General features: G+C 46.3%; 2 protein-coding genes across 8 annotated transcripts in view; one reads left to right on the plus strand and one right to left on the minus strand.

The window, feature by feature from the left end:
* LOC109675955 (SHC-transforming protein 3) overlaps positions 1–10806 on the plus strand; it is a 171888-nt gene extending 161082 nt beyond the window's left edge. For 4 of the 7 annotated variants that reach the window (XM_074052408.1, XM_074052411.1, XM_074052410.1 and 1 more), the window contains one exon: positions 3229–4331. In XM_074052408.1, coding sequence (XP_073908509.1) covers positions 3229–3357 — 129 coding nt within the window. In that variant the 3' untranslated portion in view covers positions 3358–4331. Of the gene's footprint in view, positions 1–3228; positions 4332–10055 lie in introns of those variants that run through there. The other 3 variants (XM_074052413.1, XM_074052409.1, XM_074052414.1) reach the window with 3 other exon arrangements.
* Positions 10807–11075: 269 nt separating this feature from the next.
* Positions 11076–24221, minus strand: LOC141415551 (sphingosine 1-phosphate receptor 3-like). Its single transcript, XM_074052418.1, is given in 3 exon segments — positions 11076–13740; positions 13742–14626; positions 23980–24221. Coding segments are annotated over 2 exon segments (1137 nt in total). The 5' UTR covers positions 14483–14626; positions 23980–24221; the 3' UTR covers positions 11076–13344.
* Positions 24222–25073: the final 852 nt, after the last annotated feature.

Below are 25073 nucleotides of genomic sequence, written 5' to 3' on the forward strand. Positions count from 1 at the left end.
CTGCAGGAGTTAGTGAGGGGGTCTGGGTTGTGTCCCCAACCCTAGACCTCTATGTCCTTCTCACAAAATCTGCTATCTGAGGTTGGCTGTCCACTGTGCCCCTCTCAGACAGGTACCTCCCACCTCACATGACTGCTGTTTTTCTCCAACCCTGGAAGGACTTCTGTGAGGGTCCTCTTTCTATCCCATGGCATTGTCAGTGCCTGCTTTAGGCCTGGAAATAGGTCATGGCCAGAGGAGGACTCCATGCCTTCTCACCAGCCATCTGGGGAACCATAAGAGGTTTCCAGGAGGAAGGACACAAATGATAAGCCAGATTGTGGTTGTCTGCGGGCCACAGGGGCTCCACACCTGAGTTTGACAGGAATGTACCTGCCATGCAACCTGTGCCTGTCTTCTGCCTCCAACACCCCGACCCTAGCCCCAGCTCAGCCCTCCCCAGTTGTGACACTGGGAGAGAAGCCTGCTGACTGCAGTCCATGATGCTGTGTGTGTGTGCCCCTGCCTCAGAAAAGGCTAGCTCAATTAATCACTTTGGAACCTTGGGAGTCTATTTAAAATAATAGCATTTTTTTTTTTTTTTAGCAATAATGGTCTCCAGAGATCAAACCAAAGAAGAAATTCCTTACCATGAAAATTTGCAGAGGCTCTGAAGTAGCCTTGTTCCAACAAGGGAGACATTGTTTTCTCTTCTGTGTAAAATCTTACCCACCTCCTCCATCTGTTCTAGCTGAAGTCAACACTCTTAGGTTGCTCATTGAGTCTATTCTTTGTTTTTAATAGACTTAATTTTTAAGAGAAATGTTAGGGTTGCAACAAAACTGAGTGAAAGAGCCAGAGGTTTCCCATATATGCCCTACCTCCTCCCTACCCGCAACTATCAACATCCCCGGCCAAAGTGGTCTATTGGTTACAATGGTGCATCATCAGCCAAAGTCCATAGTTTACAGTAGAGTTTGCTCTTGCTATTATATATCCTTTGGGTTTGGACATGGATATATACATACCTGTGGATGATAAGCACCCACTATTACAGTATCAAGCAGTAGTTTCATTGCCCTAAAAATCTTCTGTACCCCCCTAATCCTCCCCATTCCTTCCCCGCCAAACCCTGGTCATCATTGATCTTTTTACTTTCTCTGTAATTCAGAGCATGGTATAGTTGGAGTCATAACAGCATGTTGACCTTTCAGATTGGCTTCTTTCACTTAGTAATATGCATTTAAATTTCTTCCATGGCTTTCCATGGCTTGATGGCTCTTTTCTTTACAGCACTACTTGGGTGTACCACACTTTATCTGTTGACCTACTGAAGACATTTTTGTTACTTCCAAGTTTGTGTGATGAAGAATAAAACTGTTATAAACATCTGTGTGCGGGTTTTTGCGCAGACATCAGTTTTCAACTCCTTTAGGTAAATACCAAGGAGTGTCATAGGTAGATTGCATGGTAAGAATGTGTTTACTTATAAGAAAAACCACCAAACTCTCTCGTAGCCATACCATTTTGCATCCCCCAGGCAGTGAGAGAGATTTCCTGTTGCTCAGCCTCTTTCCCAGCGTTTGGTGTTGTCAGTGTCCTGGATTTTGGACATTCTGATAGGTGTGGTATACTCGCATCCCACTGTGATTTTAATTTGCATTTCCCTGATGACATACGATGCAGAAGATTTTACGTATGCTTATTTCCCAACGGCTATCTTCTTTGTGGAGGTCCCTGTATTGGACTTTGAGTCATTTTTACTGGATTATTTGTTTTGTCATTGCTTAGTTTGAATATTTCTTTGTGTATTTTGGATAGCAGTGTCTTATCAGATGTATTTTTACAAAGATTTTTCTCCCAATCCATGGCTAGTCTTCTCAATCTCTTTTGAGAGTGTCTTTCACAGCACAGAATTTTTAAATTTTAATGAAGTCCAGGTTAACAATTCTTTCTTTCATGGATTGTGCCTTTGGTGTTGTACCTAAGAAGTCATTGTCAAACCCAAGGTGGTCTAGATTTTTTTCTATATTGTTTTCTAAAAGTTTTATAGTTTCCTGTTTTATATTTAAGTCTGTAATGCATTTTGAGCTAATTTTTAAAGGGTATAAAGATTCTGTGTAGATTTTTTTTCATGTGAATGCCCAGTTGCTCCAGGAACATCTGTTAAAATGTTATCTCCTCTTCATTGCTCCTTGTTAAAGTTCAGATGACAGTATTTGTGTGGATCTATTTCTGGAATCCATATTCTCTTGCATTGATCTATTGTCTATTCTTCCACTAATACCAAAGCATCTTGATTGCTATAACTTTGTGGTATGTCATTAAGTTTAGTAGTTGCCAACCTCCAAATTTGTCCTTTTTCAATATTATGTTGGCTACTCTGTATCTCTTTCTTCTCCATATAAACTTTAGAGAACATTTGTTGATACCCACAACATAATCTGCAAAGAATAGGATTGGGATTGTCTTCACTCTAGAGATCAGTTTGGGAAGAACTGACATCTCGACAATATTGAGTCTTCCTATTCATGAACATGGAATATCTTCTCCTTTTACTGAGTTATTTTTAATCAGACTTTTGCGGATTTCCTCACATAGACCTTTACATACTTTGTTAGATTTAAACCTAAGTATTTCATTGAATATAAGTACTCAATTTTTGAAGATGTTAATATAATTGGCATTGTTTTAACTTTCAAATTCCATGTATTCAATGCTGGTATAAATGAAAGTGATGAATTTTGTCTATTAACTTTGTTTCTTGGAACCTTACATAATTGTTTATCAGTTAAAGGAGGTATTTTGTTATTGATTCAGATTTTCTTCATAGACAATCATGCAGTCTATGTACAATGGCAGTTTTTTTTCTTCTTTCTTTATCTTTGTATCTTTTATTCCTTTACTTATCTTACTGTATGCAGGGACTTCCAGTTCCCTGTCCCAGTGTTGTCATGGAGGGAAGGAATAACAAAGGTGGGTCCATGGAACATTCCAGGGGTCAGTCTTAGAGTGTGGACAAATGAAACGTCTGAACTGGACAGCTGTCACTTGCTAGGGTTTGTGCAGAAAGCATCTCTGAGATAAGATATGGGCCCTTGGGCCCCAGGAAAACAGCCCTCCCATGGCCCCTTGCCCTTGGAGGCCAACTCAGATGATCCAGCTGACTTTGAGATGGTAGAGCATGGTATCTTCTCTTTATTTTCTGTCTGTGGGACATGCTTAACCTCCCCTTCATGTTCTCCACAGATCCGGACGAAGGACAGGGTCTTCGACAACATCAGCCATCTCATTAACCACCACCTGGAGAGCAGACTGCCCATTGTCTCTGCTGGGAGTGAGCTCTGCCTCCAGCAGCCAGTGGAGAGGAAGCAGTGAGCCGGCCCACCTCCTCCTGAAGCTGTGCACCAGGTCAGGAGGTCCTGGGGTTGATTAGTCTCCAGTTATGGGAACTGAGGCAACTGCCTGTGGGCTCAGCACCTTCTTCAAAAACCCCCAAAGGAAGGTTTCCTTCGAGTTCAAGTTTCATAAACTTATTCCAGATTTCTCATATGCATATTAAAGGTGTATATACCTATACATCCTGTACAAAATTTCCCTCTATATTTATATTTTTTAAGATTAAGAAAGATGTAAGACTAATGTTCTGTGATGTATGTTTTTAATGAAAAAAAAAAGTGTGGCTGAAGTTGTCCAGGCAGAAATTTAACTCACTTGATCTATTCCACTGGGAAAATTTCACTTAGAAGGTGTAACCTGAAGTTTTACCTAATAAGCACAATACCAGGGGAAAAGAGAAAAGCAAAAGGCGCCACGATAAATCATGATAAAATAAGGCAGCGTGCTGCCAGACAATGTGTAGCCCTACATTTAAAGTACCATGTAAACTCTGGTTCTGAGATATGGTTGCATTGCTGATGGCTGATGGGGAGTCAGCTTCTTCCTTCAGCCATCCTCCTATGCTCTGCATTGCATGCTGTTGTGCCCAGGATTCCACCTCTGAACCAATTCACCATGGCTTCACTAAAGAGCAAGTGGCACCCTACCTCCCCTGGGTCATGCTGATCATGAGAACCTGTTACCCTTCACCCCAGTCCTGTGAGGGTTTTTGGGATTTGTTTGCAGCCAAATATGGCACAAAATAAGGCTCCTCAATCAAGGTCTTAGTTGATAACTGCTTCCCTGTTTTCACCCATTGAAAGATGAAATGAGTATCCATAGAATGTACTTAAGGTGAGTTCTTGGTCTGTACCTTTCTAGCCAGTGGGCTGTCACTGAAATTTCTCCCCCTCCCCCTGTATTCAATAGACAAAAAAAAGCACGTGTAAGAGCCCTGCAAAGGCAGATACAGGCAGTCGTGCAGAGTTCGGTCCTGGAGACACACACACTGCCCAATACTCCTGGCTCTAGAGTCTTTGGAATCATTAGAAGTTTTGCCCCTGGAGTGAGGGGTGGTGAATCCCTTGCTCCCCCTCCTAAGGTTTCCCAGTGCTCCATGGAAAAGACTCTTTGTGTTCATTCTCTGCCTTTCAAATCAAAAGCTGTCATTCCATGATGGATCACGTGGAATTAAAAATTAGCAGTGTTTATGACTTTTTAAAAAAAATCTGGGCTTTGATTACCCTGTGACTTAACAGATGTTACACAGATGTTACGGCTTTTGATGCAGAGATGGTGGATTCATTTGTTGGTTGGTACCTCTTCAGACAGCTGCAACCTTAGCTCTGGTCCCCGTGAGATCCCATGGCTTGTGGCACCCCTTGTCAGTGGAACAGAAGAACATTCTGCACACACTTGAGAGTTGGATAGTGATAAGCTGGATGCTTTAAAAGCAGTGAGTCACAGTTCTGCAAAGTTATAATGCTAAGTGTGGCTACCCTGTTTTGGGAGGACAGGGTGGAGCTAATAGGTAGGGATGGATTGGGGCAGATTCCAGGCTTTACACACACACAGAGGTTGCTTTGGAGTTTTCAAAGTTCTGATAAATCCAGGCTGAGAATGGAGTATATCTTCTTGAATGTTCAGTGATGGACTGAAACTCAAGAGAGCCTGGCACTAGTGTAAACACCCGCTGCTTCCTGAGTGGTGTTGGTTTCAGGCACAGCATGCATGCAAGCATCACTGTATTCCCCTGTCCCCAGAAGGCTGTGCTCCATACATGCACATATACACAGGTCTGACCCTCTTGTGTGTGGATGTTCTCTACACATATGAATGTATGAAATACCTCCTTTCAACAGTCTTGGATTCCTCACTTGTGTGAGGCCAAAATGCTGGTGCTCACATTAACACTGGCGAAGTAGGAAGCAGAAGTTAAGAACCATGTACACTGTAAGGTTTGCACTACCTTGTTTTCCTCTTGAGGGAAATTCAGAGGTAGTAATCCATAGTGGTAGTAGCTCTGAAGTCAGTGCTGATTTTTAGGTTGGTAAGTTCTCTCTATATAATATTTTGCATGGGAATCAGTGTAGAAAATTGGGAGAATTTGAGTCAAGTTTTTTTAAATTTTCAATATTAATTCAAAATACATCATTTTGATCTCCAATTACAAGATTGATCACATTGGAATAGTGCCAAGTGAAAAGATTGGCATTCCTTTTTCACTGTCAGAGCAGATGTCAGACATAGCAGATGGCAGCCATTTTCTAGTCTCTGTTCCCTTCTATTGGTAAAGTGTTAGAGCACACAGCTCTCTCATCTCTTCCTTCTGGCCCCACGCAATGGGGCATTCTCCCGAGCCTCACTTACATATGGGGAAAATGAGGCTCGCTCCAGGTGACGAGGTCAGCTGGCAGCAGAGCTATCCTGCTCCCTCGACATTAACTGAGTGCTGCCGTGTGCCACCCTGCAGCTCAGGATTTGGAAGCAAGTCCAACAGGACTTCCTTCCTACCCGGCCTGGGCTGCTGCCCCAAGGCTCTCAGACTGCATCTTTGGCTGGATGCCAGAGCACTGCCGAACAGCAAGCCAGGCAGAGCAGCACTATAGGTGCATTCAGGGGCTCCGATCCCCAGGGCACAGTGGCTGGGCCACCCTGAGCCTGTGGGGCATGCCCAGGCCCTGCTGCCCCTCCCATGGTGGGCGCCCCACCACTCCATCCAGAACTCTGCTTCTGTTGGGAGTATAAGATGGGGTCCAGCAGTCTTAAAACAGCCTCTTATTGCCCTTTCACAGTGACTCTACTGACCAATGGCCCCTCCCTCCTGCTTCTATCCTGTAGGGACATTAGCCACTCTTCAAATGGCATCTGTGTCCTATGAGGATAGCTGGGACCCCGTTGGGGTTTTTTATCGTGGTCTAGTCAGCCTTGGTTCTTAACCACCCAGGTTCAACTGATTGTCTCCCGTAGCATGAGGTAGACAGTCTGACAAACAGCGTGACCAAATGATTCACTTTTAAATCCTATGGTTAAACTACCAAGGGTGCAGCTTTTAACATTTGAAGGACCATGGAGCTGGGTGCCTGCTCAGCTTTGAGGGGCACCTCTTTGTTCAGGCCATCTCCTATGTTGGGTAGATGGACCAATGTCCCCCTGAGTAGTGGCAGAGAGAGTGGTGGACAATTTTGAATGAAGACAGAAAGCTGATAAGCCATGAGTGGGGGTAAAGGTCTAACATGGAAGGAAGGATAGGCCCAGAGAGAAGAAGGCACAAAAGGGTCCAAGGGCTTCGGGCCACAGTTGTCATGTGTCCAGGCTCCATGCCAATCCTTGGGCTCCTGAAGTTGGCCTGAGCTCCTAAAGTGAAGTTTTTCTCCCTGGTGGCATCACTTTGTTGTTCCATTGTCTGAGTAAGGCTTTAGTTCTCATTTCCTCTGCCTCAGAAACTACCTGAGGGTCAGTTCCATGTTCTCTTCCTGTTGGGCTGAGTTGAGCAGAAGCCTGAACTGCAGATCTCTGTGGGGGCAGTGCCAGCAGCACAGGACTCCTCTGTCCAGCCACAGCTCCAACACAGCCAGAGTGACCAGGCTGGTTGCTGGGTTTCTCTTGAGCTGTGGCTTGCTCTATGCCCACAGTGGGGGGCAGGGTGGGGATGATGAACACGTGCAATGCATGAACAGTTACTTCCTGGGATACCTCATTCACAAAAGCACATGCTGGTTCTGAGACTGCATGCTATCTGTAAACCCCTTCCTGTAGATGGTGACAGCCAGATTGAAAGTGGGTGGGAGGAGTGTGTAAAGATTACAAAATAAATCATTGCACCCAGACAAGTCTTTGCAGTGGGTTTCAATATAGCACTGGTTCTTGTGGAACTTGTAGTGTGCTTTCTAAGAAACCCAAAGTAGAGAAACCCTTCTTGGAACATCCTGAACACCTACAACTGTTGTCTTCATAGGGGATAACAGGGAAGGGTGCTTTACAAGGCACCCTAACAGCACCTCAGCTGGAGGAACCATTGTTTTTCAGATGAGCAAACTGGAGCCAAGTGACCTGCCAGGGGATGGCAAGGGTCAATGGCTGAATCTGGGAAAGAGTGCAGGACTTACTAAGTTCCTTGAGGACTTGCACAAGAAGCTCACCCCATGAAAATAGCACAGGGCACCATCCTTCTCAAATTTATATTCATATTCCATCTCAAAACACATGGAAGCCTGAGTCATTCAGATGGGAGAGGCAGGGCTTCTAGTTCCTCTGTTCGAGCTGGGGATCTTCCAGAAGAAGACACGAAAGAGGATCTTAGCATGTGTTGGTTATTTGGTGATAATCCCAGAATTGGGAAAGGAGGTTGCTGACCAGGGCAGTTCCCTCTGGAGCCCTGAGAGACAGGGCTGAGGCAGAATGTCGGACTCTCCACCAAGCCCATCATCCATGAAGGCTGTTTCCAGGGGCAATTTCTCCCATCCAAGTGCTAGCCAGTGACCAGCCTGCTTAGCTTTTGAGGTCAGACTTAGCCTCGTGAGAGCATTCAGAGTGGTATAGCTATAGACCTGGGATAATTTTTCACTGCCTGTGGACCCCCCAGCATACTCTGCAAGCTGGGAATTCCTTGGCTACAGGCAGGCATTTCTAATGAGTAGACTTGAGGTGGAGGGCAACCACCGGAACCATCTGGCTTCTTGTGGGTTCACCCAAAAATTGCAGGGCTCTGTTCCCTGAGGTCCTGACTCAGTGGGCTTGGAGTGAAGCCTGGAAATTTGCCTTTCAAAAACATTTTGAGATGATACTGATGCTGTCAGTCAGGAGTCTTGACTTTGGGAACCATCAACTGCTGACAGTATCCAGCCCTTCCCTGACTCTTATTGATATCTTTCCCCTCTATTTTGTGATTTTCACACCACTTCATGTTAGAAATCCCAGGACCCAATCTGTGAATTTAAAAGTGGAGGATTAATAACCACTTATAACTCAATGCACCCATTGCTGGCAAATAAAATGCCATCTGCCAGACACGATTTATTTATAATGGGGTTTATACATATTTATAAGTTTGCAAGCAACAAATGTAGCTTTAAAACTGGCACATTTTACAGCAGCCAGAAAAAAATTGCAACTTGATTCCAGGACTTGTGAATGTGGTTTATATATATATATATATATATATATATATATATATATATATATATATATAACTTCCATTGATCAGAGCGATATGCATCTCTGTGTGCGTGTGTCCACACACAGATAGGCTCTGTGCTGAGCACCTTGGGACTCCTCGGGTTTTGTAACTAACAAGGACAAGTAGGACTCAAGCAAGCATGGAGAATTTGGGGATTGACAGCTCCTGGAACCTGCAGACATAGGCAGGAGGGCCCTGGATACTGCAGGTTGCAGTACCCCAGCATAAAAGGAGCAGGAACTGGGCACAAGGACAGTGAGGGGGCACTGTGGGCCATTACAGAGGGACAAGAGGGAAGTCAGCAGGGGAAGACAAGGAAAAAAGGCCTACAGGTAGGATAAAGGTGGGAAGAAGGAAGAAGGAAGAGAAAACACCTGCAGACTTACATTTTTATCTACCCAGTAGCACACAGCACTTTTGTGCTGAAAAGGAGGCTGTCTCCATTGTGGTGTGTTTGGGCTAGTGATTGTGTTTCCTGGGTGTACTGCATATGGTCCACACAGCCTCTTGCTTTTCTAGCCAGCCTTCCTGGTCATATTTGTGTGTTAGTTACTATGTGGCAGGCCCTGCACTGGGGTTCCTGGGATGAAAATTCCAGTGAAACTTTGAGAATTCTGCTTGAGTTTATAAGCTAGTAACACACACACACACACACACACACACACACACACACACACACACGAGGGGGTTGGAGTGTGGCAAGCCTTATGGTGCTGGTGTGTTCAAGTTCAATACGACCACTGAGGTTAGGCACCAGTTTTGCACAGTAGCTGGTGATGTGGAGCAGCAGAGGAGGCAGAACAGACACTGGGTGAGGCAGGCTCAGGACTCACCTGGTCCTGGGAGGCACCAGGTCAGTAGGATGCTCAGAGGGAAGGGAGCAGCTCCCAGCCTTCTCTCTGCTGTCTCAGATGCCCCGAATAAGTGAATCCCTGAGACCCCAAACACACAGGCTCCTCCCCCTGGGATGGAAGAACCATCCTCACAGGGGAAACCATAGGAAACAAAAAACCCCACAGCTTTAAATGTCTATTTTGTTGGCTCACCTTGAGCTATTGTAGAACTATGCCTGGAGGGTGGCCTGACCTGAAGCCTTCGAGGCCACGAATTGACACTCAAGTAGACACTTTCACCACAACAAAGTTTCTAACCACTGAAATCAAGCGTGACAGTTCACAATATAGAAACGAACAACAAACCCACCTCTGAACACGAGTTCCTTTTTTTTGTAACAACTATGTGTGAGTTGCAAGCGGAATGTTCTCTGTTCATTTGACTATTGAATATAACTTGTTCCGGAATATTGTGAAATTAAGTATATGACTGTTTCTTTGTATTCAGAATTGAACATTTGGTGTTTAAATCCCAGGATTTGGAGATAGTGCCATGTAAAAACTAAATATGTAATAATGAGATATTTAGTAATTTTTTAAAAGCATTTGGGTGGCAAATTATACATACTGATAAATGATTACTGATTGAAGTGTTTGCTTCATTTCCATTGACTTTTGTAACACAGAAGAATTACTGAAGAAGTCTGTGTGGGTGTACACAATACACTCCTTTCTACCTTCATACTGGAATGGAAATGGCTTCTCGGACATCCCTCGGGTGGATGTATAACACCGATTTCAAGTTTTCTATCTTTGATGAAAGCTGACTTATTTGGCCACATCTTGGAGACTCATCTGAAAAGACAGGTGAAGATAATTGGCTTAGTCTCCTTCCGCCCCTTCAGGGAATCCATTTCACTCCTTCACGAAATGATGTGCTTTCCACTCGCGGGCCCTTCACTGTGGGTCTGGCACGTCCCCGTGCTTCTGGGATCGCCCGGTGGAGGTAGCACATAGCATCTCCATGTCATCACCGTGACCCAGGAATGACAGATGCCATTATTTAGGTAATGCTGCACTTCTCATTATAATTGGTCATTGGAAAATGTGCCTTTATCATCAGAAAAGTGGTACGTGCATTTCTGATTACGTAGCACCCCCTTTAGATATTTGACTTAGATACTGAAAACACTTGAGTGTTGAGATTTTGCACTTCTAGATACAATTTAAAAGCATGGAACTGGCAATGTAATTAGATGTTTTCTATAAAATGCACCTTGTTACACTTCTGTGAAAGGCTCTTTACCAGCTCAGAATAACTATGGCTCAGTGGTTGAGAGAAACGACCATTTTTTAATAGTTAATTGTTTCAGTGGCTATAGATGTAAGTCTGTTGGCAATAAAGACTGTCTTGAAAAGTCTCGTTCATTTGGATAACGGGTCTTGCACTGTCTCACAAAACAGAGGAGAGAGGTTTGAAACTTTCTTCTAGAAAATAAGTGTTCTCAGGCACTCCCCAGAAGGAAAGTGGCAGCTTAGTAGAGTGCTCTGGAGGGACCCTTGGGGATTCATGGCCTTGACAAGGATCAGAAGTGACAGATGAGCCAGGCGGCTGCATTCTTTGGTGAATCAGTTGTAGTAAGTGTTACCATCAGAACATATATTTATGCCAAACACCAGATGCTCTTTTCAAAGGACACAGGACAGAGAGGCTAAAACTTTTATTTGTGAAGGAGAAATCTAGAGCAAAGGTCTGCTCTGCCTGTCCACAACTCTTGCATAAATCACAGCCATGGAAGCAGAACCAGAGATCCCATGACTTTGGCTGTACTGTTGGAACGGCTCTCACAAATTCCTCCTATCAAATAGCTGTGTATTGGTCCTTTTCTTCAAAACAGTGGGATCTTCCAAAGCTGGTACAAATAGTGCCCAGTACACCAAAGCTTCAATAAAACACCATCTATGAGAGTGGGGAGGGATAAAGGTAAAAGGTGATTGGGGGTGCTAAGTGTTTATTTCCCAAATAAGGACAAAGGTACCAGGTGATTAGGAAGAGCTTGTGTGAAAGCATGGGCACAATCTACCACGTGGACTCTCAAGAATGGGCTTATATGAAGGCTTTCAGTTTTATTTCACAAACACACATTGGAAATAGTAAAGGTGGTTAACGGCAATGAGACCTGATGCATAGGTTCTCTGTGTTATGGCATTTGAAACCCTGTTTCTATCCTTCAGGGTGAAGGCTTTGACATGCCCTGCTTCTAAATTATCTCCAGCTGGCTAGCCAGTTAGGAAGGTGTGTATGGCTATCAAAGGTGATTGGGTTTTGCATATATCAAACGAGCAAATTACTTTTTTAGTATATTTTAAATTTTGATTGCTTAAAAGTTTTGAGTTTTCGCTAAGGACCCTAGGTCACACCACAAGCATGGACACCTCCTAGTGGGAACAGTGGGTGTGGCTAATGAATGAGAGCTGACGTTTATACTCAGGATCACGGGCAAAGTGTTGTTTGCCCAAGAGATCCAAGACCCCCAAAGCAACTCAAAATTAGGACAGACCAAGTCCTAAAGTCATTTCATTTTCCATGTGAAAATGCATTTTGGCTCCCAGATGCAATTATTTATTTATTTTTCCCCTAAACCTGGTGCCTTAATGATTTCCTTTTTTTTGGAGTGCCCTGGAGTTTCTCAGGCTATGTGACCAGAGAACCAGCTATTTTTCAGTGATGTAGAGAACACAGCAAAAACACAAAACAAAACAAAAAGAATGGCTGCACAGAGCACTGCGTTTCTCAGATGACATTCTATGTCGTCTTATAAGGAAGAGTCTTTGGTGAGCATGTGGACAATGGAAAAGTCCCGAATAAGAGTACGTGCCTCAGGTGATATTCCCGCATAAATTTCTTCTAGAAAGTCATTAAGACTGCTCATTCAGTTATTAACAAGGCACAATTCTCATTGAACCTACAAGACTTTAGGGGACGCTCATGAGGCTCCCGCAGGTGAGAATCCTTTTGACGATTGTGTTTGTTGGTGTTTTTACAAAGCACTTCACCCAGCAGTGGTGTGTACATGCGAGCTCCACACACCTGTTCACACCTCATCTGTGTACCGCGTGTGGAATCCTTGGCGAGGAGCGTGTAAGATGTCTTCTGAGCAGTTCCTTTGTAAACGGAGTGACATAGGCTCAGCTGATGTTGCAATGAAATCTTTCGGTATCATGTGGGAAACATCACAGTTCAGCTCTCTGAACTGTAATGCATCAACAGGCAGATGATGTTTTCTGACAATTCACGGCTCTCACAGTCACGGACAGTGTCTGCTCTCAAAACTGCCCACGGCCCCAGCTCCTTGGTGGAGCCTCCACACATCTAAACTGGCCTCGGACAAACCTTTCTATGAATATAGAAGCCTTAAAACCTTGCCTAGCATGAGATCTCAGATCACTCCAGGGAGGCAGGGAGTGGCATGTCCACTTAATCATGCCATGTCCTTGTTCCTGGTGCTGTAGTCAGAACACATCTGTAGAACCAGTTACATAGATAGTTATGTGGCCTCCACTTGGCAAACGCCTGGAACACAAATCCCATACAATATGGTCATGGATAAATATATGAGCACCAATTCTATGCATAATAAATGTAGTGTGAAGTTATCAAAAATCATCATGTGTATCCTGCATCACTACCTTCCCTCTCCTTCAACAAGGGAAAGTGATGTCTGGGATTCAGTGGAAGGCAGGAGATAATGTCAGCAGCTGAGTACATCCTGAAGATGCTGGGGCAGGAAACAGACAAGGCACATCTATATTGAAAGTAGATGGCAACTCCTTGTGTCCCTTCCTCGGGAGACATCCACACTGGGCAGGCTGTTGGGCCACATCAAGCAGATTCCCCAAGTCAAAGTCTTTAGGGGCGCACAGGGAAGTGCCATAAATAAGAGTGTGGCTGTAGAGATGGCCTCATGAAGGTGTTCACTTGCACACGACCCCGTTCTGAAGCATTCTGTTTCTGTCAGTGATGCAGGGAGAGGTGGCTGCACGGGGCAGGTCTTCCTTGATCTTTGGGGAGTGGCTGCTGTTGTTGCTGGTGCTCGATTTGCTTCTGCTTGGGTCGAGTGCAGGTTGCATGGGCGAGTTATGGGCCCCCTGGCTCCTGACCAGGCAGCTGCAGACCAGCCGGAAGAAGGCACGCCGCATCTCCTTGCTAGCCAACGTGTAGATGATAGGGTTCATGGCAGAGTTGAGGACAGCCAACATGATGAACCACTGATCCTTGAACAATATAGAGCACTCCTTCACCCTGCAGGCCACGTCGATGAGGAAGAGGATGAAAAGGGGGGCCCAGCAAGCGATGAACACACTCACTACAAATCACCACCGTTCGCAGCAGGGCCATGGACCGTTCTGAGTTGTTGTGGTTGGCCACCTTGCGGCTGCTGGACTTGACCAGGAAATAGATGCGTGCATACAGGATAACGATGGTCACCAGGATAGCTATAAAGATGCTGATACAGAAGGCAATGTACTTCTTGGAGTAGAGAGGCAAGATGGTGGAGCAGTCAGAGAAGTTCTGCAAGCAATTCCAGCCCAGGATGGGCAGGGCGCCCAGCGAAAACGCAAAGAGCCAACACATCCCAATCAGAAGGAAGACACGGTGCTTCTTGTTGGCGTCATACGGTCTCATCTTGATCATTGTCAAGTGCCGCTCAATGGCGATGGCCAGTAAGCTGCAGGTGGATGCCCCGAGAGCCACGAACATACTGCCCTCCCTGAGGAACCAGACCGTCAGAGACAGGCTAAACGTCTTTTTGCCTGACATCAGAATGTTGACCTTGTACACTATGCCTGCCAGCAGGTCACAGAGAGCCAAATTGCCAATGAAAAAGTACATGCGGTTGTGAAATTTATTATTTTTCCAGATGGCAATCAAAACCATCAGGTTCTCCAAGACAATGAAGCTGCAGATGACCAAGAAGAGGATGGTGGTGAGTGTGCTGCCCTTGGGGGGGTCCCGCAGCCTGCCTTCCAGCTTACCCACGTAGTTGTAATGTGCCAGCAGAGTCTCATTCCCCAAGATGGGCAGGGGGCGTGGCCGGACTGTGGTTGCCATCCCTTGGCATTGACGGACAGTTAGCTCCACAATCCACAAGAGGGCGCCCAGGGAACATTCATTTCAGAGGACAGCCAGTGCTGCCACAGTAGCTTTGGGAATAAGTGCAGGCCCGACTCCAGCAAGGATGATGAAAACAGGCTCCTGTAACAAGATGAAAGGAGTGGGACCCGTGGATAAAGTGAACACATAAGGAGCCGTGCAAAAAACAGTGCTTTAAGCATTGGTTGGGTAGGGCTGCAGAGCAGGATCTTAAACACAAGCCAAGTTTGTAAGTGGTTGACAGAGACCAGGGTAGAGTTTTAATGCACGAATTACTTATTCATGTAATCAAGGCACACAGAGCCCCAAATAAAGCTTCCACTTGGATATTTCGAAGCACCAAGAAATGCTAACGGGTTAGCCCTCATCCACCACAAGGGAGCTGGTAAACCATTACCCTTAGTTATCCAGGGACAAACAGGATTGTCTCAGGACAAAACAAAACAAGAAAACCCAGGACAGAGTCAGAATGGTGCCCACTGGACTTCTGAGACCACCCTGATGAGTTTGGGGGAGATATACTAGGAGGTGCCCATACTTCCTCTGGATGGGCCTTTGGTCTATCTATCAGAGAGCCCTGAGGCCTGACCATGCAGCCATGGCAGGAAGGACAGCCTGAGGCTAAGCATGGCCTATGTGACCACTTCACTGTGCAAAGCTGAGCTTGGAGCTCAGTGAGGAAGGAATACAAACCCGTACAAATGGAAGAAAAGGAAAGTGAAGCACGCCATGTGAGTTTTGAGCTTTGAGCATGGATTAAATGCAGAGGTCCAGGCTGGGCATGGAGCCCAGAAGGTCCTGGGTTCTATCCCTAACACCATGAAAAAAACCAGAGGCCTAACTGTTAAGTATAACTGCGTCGATGCATCTAGGCCAGAGGACACAGTGTATCTGGGGGCCCTATGAGACCTGAAGGCAGTGAGTCCAGCACCCGGTCAACAGGGTCTTGACTGGGATACTTCCTGGATGCGTCCACCTGACCCCAGTGCTAATCTTGATCAGCCTCCCGTGATACAGATGATGCTGACCCAGCGATTAAGGTGGAAGTTGTTTCCAGTGGACTGTCTTACTTTTACTACCACGCAATATACGTACATATTTGTGGGGTGCAGAGTGGTTATTCAATATATAAATATGTCTAATGGCGAAATCAGGGTAATTAGCATTTCCACCTTTTTACACATTTATCATTTCTTTGTATTGGGAAGTTCTGAACTCCTCTTTTCTGGTTCTTTATAAGACATATCACAAATTGCTATAGAGCCACCTCATCTTGCTATAGAACACTAGAACTCATTCCGTACCCAACTGAAACTCTGCACACCTTACCCAACCTCCTTCCACTGCCCTCCCCACCACCCAATCTCGAGACACCGCTGTTCTTCCCTCTACTTCTGTGAAATCAACTTTTTAGCTTCTATGTGTGACTGAAAACTATCTTTCTAGATTCACATTTTTTCCATTTTTATTAGGATATATTTGTTGTACTGGGGGGAGTCATTGTGCCAGTACAAACGGCCTTACATTGTACATCGGTTAGATTGCCCACCCATCTCCCTCACAACCTCCTCCCCATCCCACCTAAAGCCCTTGCAAGAGGTTTCATCACTCTATTTCATGTAAGTATGTGAACCCATCAAACATATTCCTTCACCTTTATCTCCTCCATAGATTCACATTTTTAAAATTAAAATTATTTGAATATTTAAATACCTAATGAAGACCAAATGAAGTTAATTTAAAATACTCCACTATTTGTATTCAGTGAAGATTTGGTTACCCTCATAATGTTTAACCTGCAGCCCTAAATTTGGTTCAGAGACTGATGAACTGCTCTGCAACAAAGTAGGGGTCTGCATTTTGGGGTTCAATAGAATCTGAAGTTGTTTTGTTTTGTTTCTGGTAGTACTGGGGCTTGAACTCAGGACCTTGTGCTTGCTAGAAGCCTCCAACTCCAACAGAATCTGAAGGCCTCTGTTGTCCATGAGCTTTTCCACATATAAATTTAGGTCCAGTGAGGCCTTTGAATAACAGTGGCTCCTGCTGGTGGCTTTGCTGTGAGACTGAGAAGCTCTTGAGACCACAGACACCATCCAAGCCCTTCCCTTCCCACATCACTCTGAAGATCTTGGATTTTCCAAGATTAGGAAAAGACAGACATGGTTTCTTTGCAGAGATTTCTTCCAGTGTCCTAGAACTAGGAGGGGCTGGTAGTTTTGGAAGCCCTGGTTGCTGTCTGAAGTGCCATCTGCGTTCTGCCTGGAACTATCCCACGCTGTCCCTCCAGGAGAGCTGTCTGCATGGCATCACAGAGGGCTTAGGTCAAAGTCAGCTTGAATGCTACATGCTGGCAGAAACCTTTATATGTTGGCCAAGGTCCTCTTTTAACTTCAAAAAGGAATGCAGCCCAGCTCTGAAGCTGGGTTGCTGATGGAGGGAGTCACCTGCTCAGACCTCCCCTGCCATTCTGAGCTCACTGTACTGTGGCACACCTCTCCAGCAGCCCAGGACCTTGGGCCTCTGCAGGTTTTCCTGGACCCAGACAGGACAGCTTGGTGGGCAGCTTTCTTACTGGCCCCTTCCCATGTTCGCCTCTCCTGATTTTTATTTAATTCTTGTCTGTCCTTCAAACTCCCAAGTCAGATTCTGCTATAAGGCCAGCCCTCCTCCCCCAGGGAATTTCCCCTGAGGCTGCAAGTCACTTAAAAAAATTGCAAGCTCTCTTTTAAAGAGTAGAATTAATATGCAGCTGAAATTTTCTGAGCACTGACTATGAACCCACTAACATGTGGACTCTGCCTGATAGCTTATTTTACACTCTCACCTACACACTGAAGTTCACAGTCTCGGTCCCAGCATTAAAAGATGCTCAAGAGACGCTTGTGGCTTTATTATCGCTTGTCCACATGTTTCTTTATCTGTGATCAGTGACTGGAGAATTACTATTTCCATGTCCAAATGGGCAACTCCTGGGTTTGCTAGGACAAAGAGCACACCCAGTGCCATGTCCTGTGGGCGCTGTTCCCCCCACAGCAGTTGGGCTGCAGCTTTCACCATGATGCTGAATGGACCTGCATAGATGCTGGAGGGACTGTCCCATGCCCTGTCCCCTCCCTGCCAGGCTGTCAGCTGTGCCATCTATGCCACCACTGTGCCAGCTTACCTCAACATGTCCCTGGGCTATCTGCTCCACCATCAGGGGCTTCTGTCCCAGAAGCTGGCAAGCTTAGACAGACTGTGGCTCCGATGTCAACGCCTAAAGCCCTGCCTCCCACTCAGTATGACACCACGTTCTCAGCGTTTCAGGTGATGCGGGTATGCTTATAATTCAGACTGTTCTTCTGCTGACTCAGCTTGTCTCCTGTATCCACTTTCTCCCACTGTAATCCACACCCCACTTTATACACCCCATCACTCCCTTGGAAGTTTTGAACACCTTGGATGTTGCCAAAAGTGTGAACAGAAGGGAAGTGAGTCCCTTTAAATCGACCAGGTCCGACAGGATCTGTTAGGGACAAAGAGCACAAGACTCTGCAAGCGCTTATCTTTTTCTTCTTTCCACCCCACCCCCCACCGATCTCTGTTTATAGGGATGAACGGAGCAAAAGAAGAATAAGCAAACAATAAAAACAAGTAACCGGCAACCCAATAACCCCAGTAAAAATAATGGAAGATGTGCCAGAGATGCATTGAGACCATGGACATTCTTTCCCATTAATGCTTGAATTCTTGTTTCTCTTAATGAAATATTAATCACTCATGGAGCGTTACTTTTACAGAATAGCTTTTGTTAAATATGAATTCTCTATGACTGGAAGATATCTGGTTATCTTTGGAATCCAAAGGTATATTTCCCCTGGTTAGTAATATTTACAAAGGTGGCCCCACCCTGAGAGTTAAATGCTAGGCTAAAAATCAAAGGCCAGATTGATTTTGGATTGATTTTGCTTGTGGTTATTGCACACAAGCAAATCATGTCATGGAGAAGTTCTCCTCTCCCCTCCCCTCCTGTCTTGTGGAGTGCCAGCCTTGAGTTTGTGGGAAGAATGCTCTGCCCCTCTCACTGTGCCACTCTCCTCATCTGCTAAGGGCAAGGTGGGGACATCTCAGTACTGCCACTGCTGGTCACTGAAGCTCTGGACATCACACTGGGAGGCCAGCCTGCCACACAGACAACCTTAACACCTGTGAGATCAGCAGCAGGATGGGCCCCATTCCTCAGGTTACCTAGTGCCTCTCCTGGTCACCACCACCCCTGAGGATGACTGGTGTGGACTTCTCCTCAGATGAGGTCAGCTTGCTTCTTCCCTTTGTATAAATGGAGCCCACAGAGACAGCTGCCTAGTACACTTCTCTAACCAGGACGCTCCCGGGAGTCATGCCTGTGGGTGCAAGCAAGTCCTTTTTCTCCCACCCAGCATGTGGCTGCATATACCACTATTCATTCCAGCTTGTGGACATGGGTAATTGCTTCTGCAGCTTCTCAGGGAGTAGTGCTGCTAGCATTGGTTGAGCCACTCTCTCTGCAATCACATGCCTGAATTTTTGCAGGTCACCTTTGCTTTCTGACTGGCCTGCTGGAATCTAAGGCAGGCCTTAACCATGACACAGAGGTGCTGGGCTTCCTGGAAGTGAGTACTTGTCCGGTCCATCCTGCAAAATGGATGTTCATGAGGGACAAGAGCGTCCCCACTAAGGGGAAGACTGATGCGGTAGAGAGACTTGTATTTTACTCTATTTGAAAGAGTAAGTGTCCAGAGCTGGCAGTGACATTGTAAGTTTGACTGCTAATTAAGCTCTTCCTGAACATTTAAAAAGAGACCCCAGTTCTGAGAAATACAGCTATGTGCGGACTGATGATGTTTGCATTCGGAAAGCTGAAACACATTCCAGGAGACGCAGAGGTCCAGGCAAGCTCCAGGGTAGAGATGCTCTCTCTCACTCGCAGTGGTCTAACCAATGCAGATTCCCTGACAGATCCTTGCTGGAGGGTGAGCAAGGATCCAGTACTCATTTCCAAGTCCTGCACTGATGGGTCCCCGACAGCCCGAGCAGACTCCTCACCCTCCTCCCTGGGCTTTGACAGGGACTGAAGTATTTCATGGTTGGCAGCACCTGCATCCTCAGTCACTCTGTTTAGTGAGAGCCTCTGTCACTTCTGGACTTCCCTTAGGACCCACGTTGGCCTCATTAAGCTCAGGTCACACAGCCTACCCCAAGGCATCTTAGCACCAAGACGTTCTCTTTTGTCAAGAAGGAGTAAGATGCCTTCTAGAAAATTATTTCACAGTGGATGACCCCAAGTTAGACCTTGCCAGCGCTAGGGATGCCTACCTTCCCCCACGCCAAAAGGAGCATCCCCAGGGGAGGTGGGGAGGAGCCAGATGGATTCCAGATGTGCTTTCCACACTGACGGTTCACTTTCTCCACACATCAGTTTAAAAAGTAAACAAACTATAAAAAGAAGAAAAAGGGGGAAAAAGAAAATATTTCTACAAAGCATAGCCTTTCCCCTTCACTCCCCACTCCCCAAAAAAGAAATTTCCTTTGGTCAGATTCAGGACACTGTATTTTTAAAAGGCATGTCCTCCCTGGGAGACCAACTACTTCACTGTTCAAATAAATGAAATTAAATGTTTGCCAACAAACAAGCAAAATTTCTTGGAAAGTATTTCCCTCCGTCCTTTTCCTCCCTTTTACTCTTTCTTTCTTTCTTTCCTTCTTTCCTTCCTTCCTTCCTTCTCTCTCTCTCTCTCTCTCTCTCTCTCTCTCTCTCTCTCTCTCTCTCTCTCTCTCTCTCTTCTTTCTGTTTTCTTCTCTTCCTTTCTTTTTTTCTTTCTTCATTCATTTACCAGAACTTAGAAAACAAATAGTGAGCTGGCCATTTCACAACTCCAGCAAAATTCCTTTGCTAATGAGTCTTTTTCCCTGCTCTGGTTTTCTTGGGTGAACTCGCTTTGCCTCCAGAGACAGTTTGTGGCAAAATGAGGGCTTGGCACGCACAGCCTCCTGCACTTGACACTTCAGTGAAGCGCCCTGTGAATGACAACCTGTGAAGTCAGGTGGAGACTTGATAGCTTACTTTTTCTTCTTCAGAGCATGGACATGACCCTGCCTGTCTAGTGGGGCTTGCAGCATCCTGGTGGCTTTTTCCCATGTCCTTCTCTTTAGCAAACAAGTCTCAGATGCCATCACAGATCTATGCCATCACAGCTCTATGCACAGATCTATCCAACTATCTTCCTGCGAATGTCCACCTGGTCTTCCAGACTTACCCATGGGAAGGCAACCAAATTTGCTGCACCCACCCCCCACACCCTACACCCCACTTTCCAGCATCTTTTCAAACCTTCTCTACTCTGCCCACTCTCAGCAAGGGGCAGATTTAATTACTACCATGATTTCCACAAAACAAATGCGGGTGTGCAGAAATAGGTTTTGTAAGGAAGTTAAAGACATACAGCTAAAAGGAGGCATCTTGCCCAAGAAGCCCATCTGTGGTCCCTCAGGTCACATCTAGTCCCCACAACAGCACATGCCTTCTGAGAAAACTGAGACTGGGGGAGGGGCATTCATCCTTAGTGGCAAATCCTGGCTGAGCTGGATGTCCAGGTCATCTGGTTCCAGCCCACCCTATCAGGGCAGGCTGTCACCTTCCTCCTTGTCCTTTAACTAGGAGGTGGTGAGAGCTTCTCTAATAGGCTCTAAGCCCAATCACATCTAGCTACAATGCTAGCAAAATGTTAGAATGCCATTCTAGGGGCTTTATTGAAATATTTGGAAAAGTCTGAAGCCAGGGAAATGGGGTAGAACCTTCAAAGCCAAGGAGCATGGACAACTGACTGATGGCCTCAGTGCAGCTGACACCAGCACAGCTTGTGGACAGGGGACACCCACCACTAATGCCTCATTCTCCATGGAACAAACTTTTCACTGACTTGATCCCAGGGCCATTGCCTGGACTCATAAAAAGAATGCAGAGGGAGGGGAGAGAAGGAGACTTTCTGCCCCATAGCAGCAACAAAACCAATAATTGAAATGTATTACAAACTAAAGTTAGATAGAATTCCATTCACCATATTTGTTTTTGTTTTTCAAATATCACATTATCTCCAAAAGCTATAGAAAATCTGTTCAGGCAGTCAATTCAACAGAAAATGCATGGCAAAGGAATCACATGAACCGGATCCAAAATTGCTAAGAAAGGAGTTATGAAGCTAGATGTGAAGACACAGAAAGGCTCAGGCCACACACACACCACAGTAGGGCAATTCTTAAGAGTGGCCCCTGAGAGAAACTAAAGCAGATACCTTAAAAGCAACTGAGGCCAATAGGAAAAGGGGACCAGGAGCTAGAGAAAAGGTTAGATCAAAAAGAATTAACCTAGAAGGTAACACACACGCACAGGAAATCAATGTGAGTCAATGCCCTGTATAGCTATCCTTATCTCAACCAGCAAAAACCCTTGTTCCTTCCTATTATTACTTATACTCTCTCTACAACAAAATTAGAAATAAGGGCAAAATAGTTTCTGCTGGGTATTGAGGGGGTGGGGGGGAGAAGGAGGGAGCGGAGTGGGTGGTAAGGGAGGGGTGGGGGCAGGGGAGAGAAATGACCCAAGCCTTGTATGCACATATGAATAATAAAAGAAAAAAAAAAAAGAGTGGCCCCTGGGCTTTGGCAGAGGAAAAGGGCTCCTACCACAAGGCAACCCCATATTTTTCAAGATTTGTGACATGTTCAAATTTTCATTATTTTTGTCATAAAAATATTTAAATAAACTGTGGGTGTTGAAGAAGATGGAAGTGATACCATGGAATTAAGTATTTTAATTTCTAGAAAGAGGAAAATTGGTTCCTCAGTTGTGAGAAATCAGTCATGATGTCAATACTTAGATCTTCTTTTACAGGAAATGGGAGTTTCTGTCATCCAAATAAGGTAGAAAATCATGAGAGTCCTGTACTTCAAAAAATTCACAGATGTAAAGAGGAAAATGTATTTTTCAGAGATGAAAACTGGCTATGACATCATTCTCACTGTATCTTAGGAGAAGCTGTGAAGGGCTGGCTTGCAGGTTACATCTCTGGTGTCAGAGAACAGTGTTCATAGCAGATGCCATGTATCAATCACAGAGTTCCTTCTTAGGGTGGAATATGGTGCCATGTTCTCAGCCTTGTAAGCTAAGCTGCTTTTAGAACAGCAGTTACATGCTTCTTTGAAGTACACCATAATTCACTTAGTAGGCCCAATATGAATGCTGGCTGGTTTGCGGTTGAGAAAACCCAATGTGTGGTTCTACTAAGGCAATAAAATTATTTATCCCAGCATTGAGCTCTGCATCAAGTAGGAAAATGTATAGACCTGGACACTTCCACAACTCCACAGGCACAACATGCACCATCACCACCACCACCACTTATACCTGTTAGAGAACCAGCTCTGGCTATGGCCATTCTTGTCAGTCATTTACCTGCAAAACATAATCCTCCACTGTACGTTCTAGGAATAATAGCTTTGTTAACCCTATCTGCAAGATTTTTCCATCTATGAAAAAAAAATATTGAAAGGGTAAATTACGTGCATATGATTATCTACAACAGCCAAGCTTTCTAATGTCTGTCTTGTAGAAACATGCAGAACTCAGGAGGTCTCAGAGCTCTGGCTAGGGACGGGTACCTGGTACAGGGGAGAGCCTTTGCTCGTGCTACTATCTTTCCTTATTGTAATGTTCAAATCAAGTGCATTCCCTTTAAAGTTCCACAAGAAGTCCCTCTCTTCCATCTAAATATAAAAACACCACAAGGAAATATGCCATTGGGAGTGTCTGAAGCCAGAGGGGAGGAGGGGGTGGGGAGAAGTTCAGAGACCCCGCAGTTACAATCTGCAAAGTGCCTTCCTAGGCTTTATCTGTTTTGACTGTAAGATAGCAGTTCTCTGGGAACCTCATTATTGAATTGCGGGGACTTTGTCTTCCAGCTCCAATCCTTACAGCCCTAATTGTCTTGTTTGAGAACTGCTAGAAAACTGGAATGTGGCTAACATAACCTAAAAGAAGAAAGGCCACATCCCTCCCCGACCCCCAGTCCCACTTCTCCTAGGAGGGCACCTAAGTGTTTAACTGTCCAAGGAAAACGTGAACTTCTCCATGTCCAGCCATCTAACATTATTCGGGTTTTTCAGATTCAGATCGCTTAAAAATCTCCAGTTGTAGCTGAAAAGGAATTGTGCCCCTCTGCCCCTGCGGTGGCTGGGTCACTGGAGTGGATGACGGGGCGGGGGAGGGGGGATGCTGATGTGGAGCGCCCTGGCGGCTGCAGCGCGCTCGTGCGCCCAGGTCACTATCGCGCCCTGAGTCGGTTGGAATTTTGTCTGAAAAGTGGATCCAGTGGTGCCCCCAGCCCACTCCACGCGTGCTCGGTGTTTGCGCACCCCCAGGACCAGTCTCGCCGGCTCACCTCGTCTGGAAAGGGCATTCGGGCCACAGGCATCCTGGCAGGGGGCGCACGGCGGTGCCGGGGTGGGTGCCGCTTCCTCGGCTCAGGCTCCAGCCTCGGGGCTCGGGAGGTCCCTCCTGGCCTGCGGTCCCTTTGGGGCTCGTCCTGCCTCCTCGCTCAGTTCTGGGCTCGAGTCGAGGCCGGCTCAGTCTCTGCCCCCGCGCGAGTCCCAGCGCAAACTTTTCCAGCGGCCCGCGGGGGCGGGGCCCCGTCCGCCCTCCTCCGCCGCCCCGGCCCCGCCCCTCTGCCCGTCCCGGCCCCGCCCACTTCCCCACCGTCCCTTCCCCCCCTCCCCAGTCTCCGGGCGCCCCCGCCCGCCTAGCACCCAGTCCGGCCCATCTTACCTGGGCAGGATCCTCACCCCGCGTGGATGCTACCCCCATTCATCACTCCACATGGGGGCTCGCTCGACTCCCCAGAACGGCGGGCAAACTCCATGTGTCGCCTCCGTGAGCCCCGGGACCTAGCAGGGACAGACACTGAACCGGGTCAGCGGGCTGGGCTTGGGAGGGCACCTGCCGAGCAGGCAGCAACGAAGGTCAGCGTCAGGATCGTGACCATTTCCGTCTGAAGTTGACTGACCACCGGCTAGAACTTATAGGTGAGCGTGTGGCGACGCCAGCGTTTCCTGTGCACGTCTCTCTTCTTGGGCAGCCTTCTCCCCTCGCGTGCCTGCCTCGTCCTTCTCTGGGCTCGGATCCTCTAGGCGCATGCTGACCACCCTTGGGCTTGGGAGAAGCACGTCAGAGCTCAGACCGCCCTCCTCCCCAGAACGGCCCCCTCCTGCGCTCGGCTTAAGGATTGGCCCCTATGTGAGGATAAATGAGATAACACCAGGGAAGTCCTCAGAGACAAGAATCCCTGGGAGAGAATTGCCAAATTGTCAGAAAGCACAGGCCTTTGGTGCCTGAACACAGAAACAATCCTATAGGCTTTGGGGAGAAGTGAGGAGAAAAAGGAAAAGAAGGAGGGAATTGGATTCATCTGGCATACACTAAGGCATCCTGTGCAAGCCTTGGCCTACTGTGTTGTTCCCTTGTGAGAAACTCAGGCTC

Source organism: Castor canadensis, chromosome 13, assembly GCF_047511655.1.
Source record: "Castor canadensis chromosome 13, mCasCan1.hap1v2, whole genome shotgun sequence".
Classification (NCBI taxonomy): Eukaryota; Metazoa; Chordata; class Mammalia; order Rodentia; family Castoridae; genus Castor; species Castor canadensis.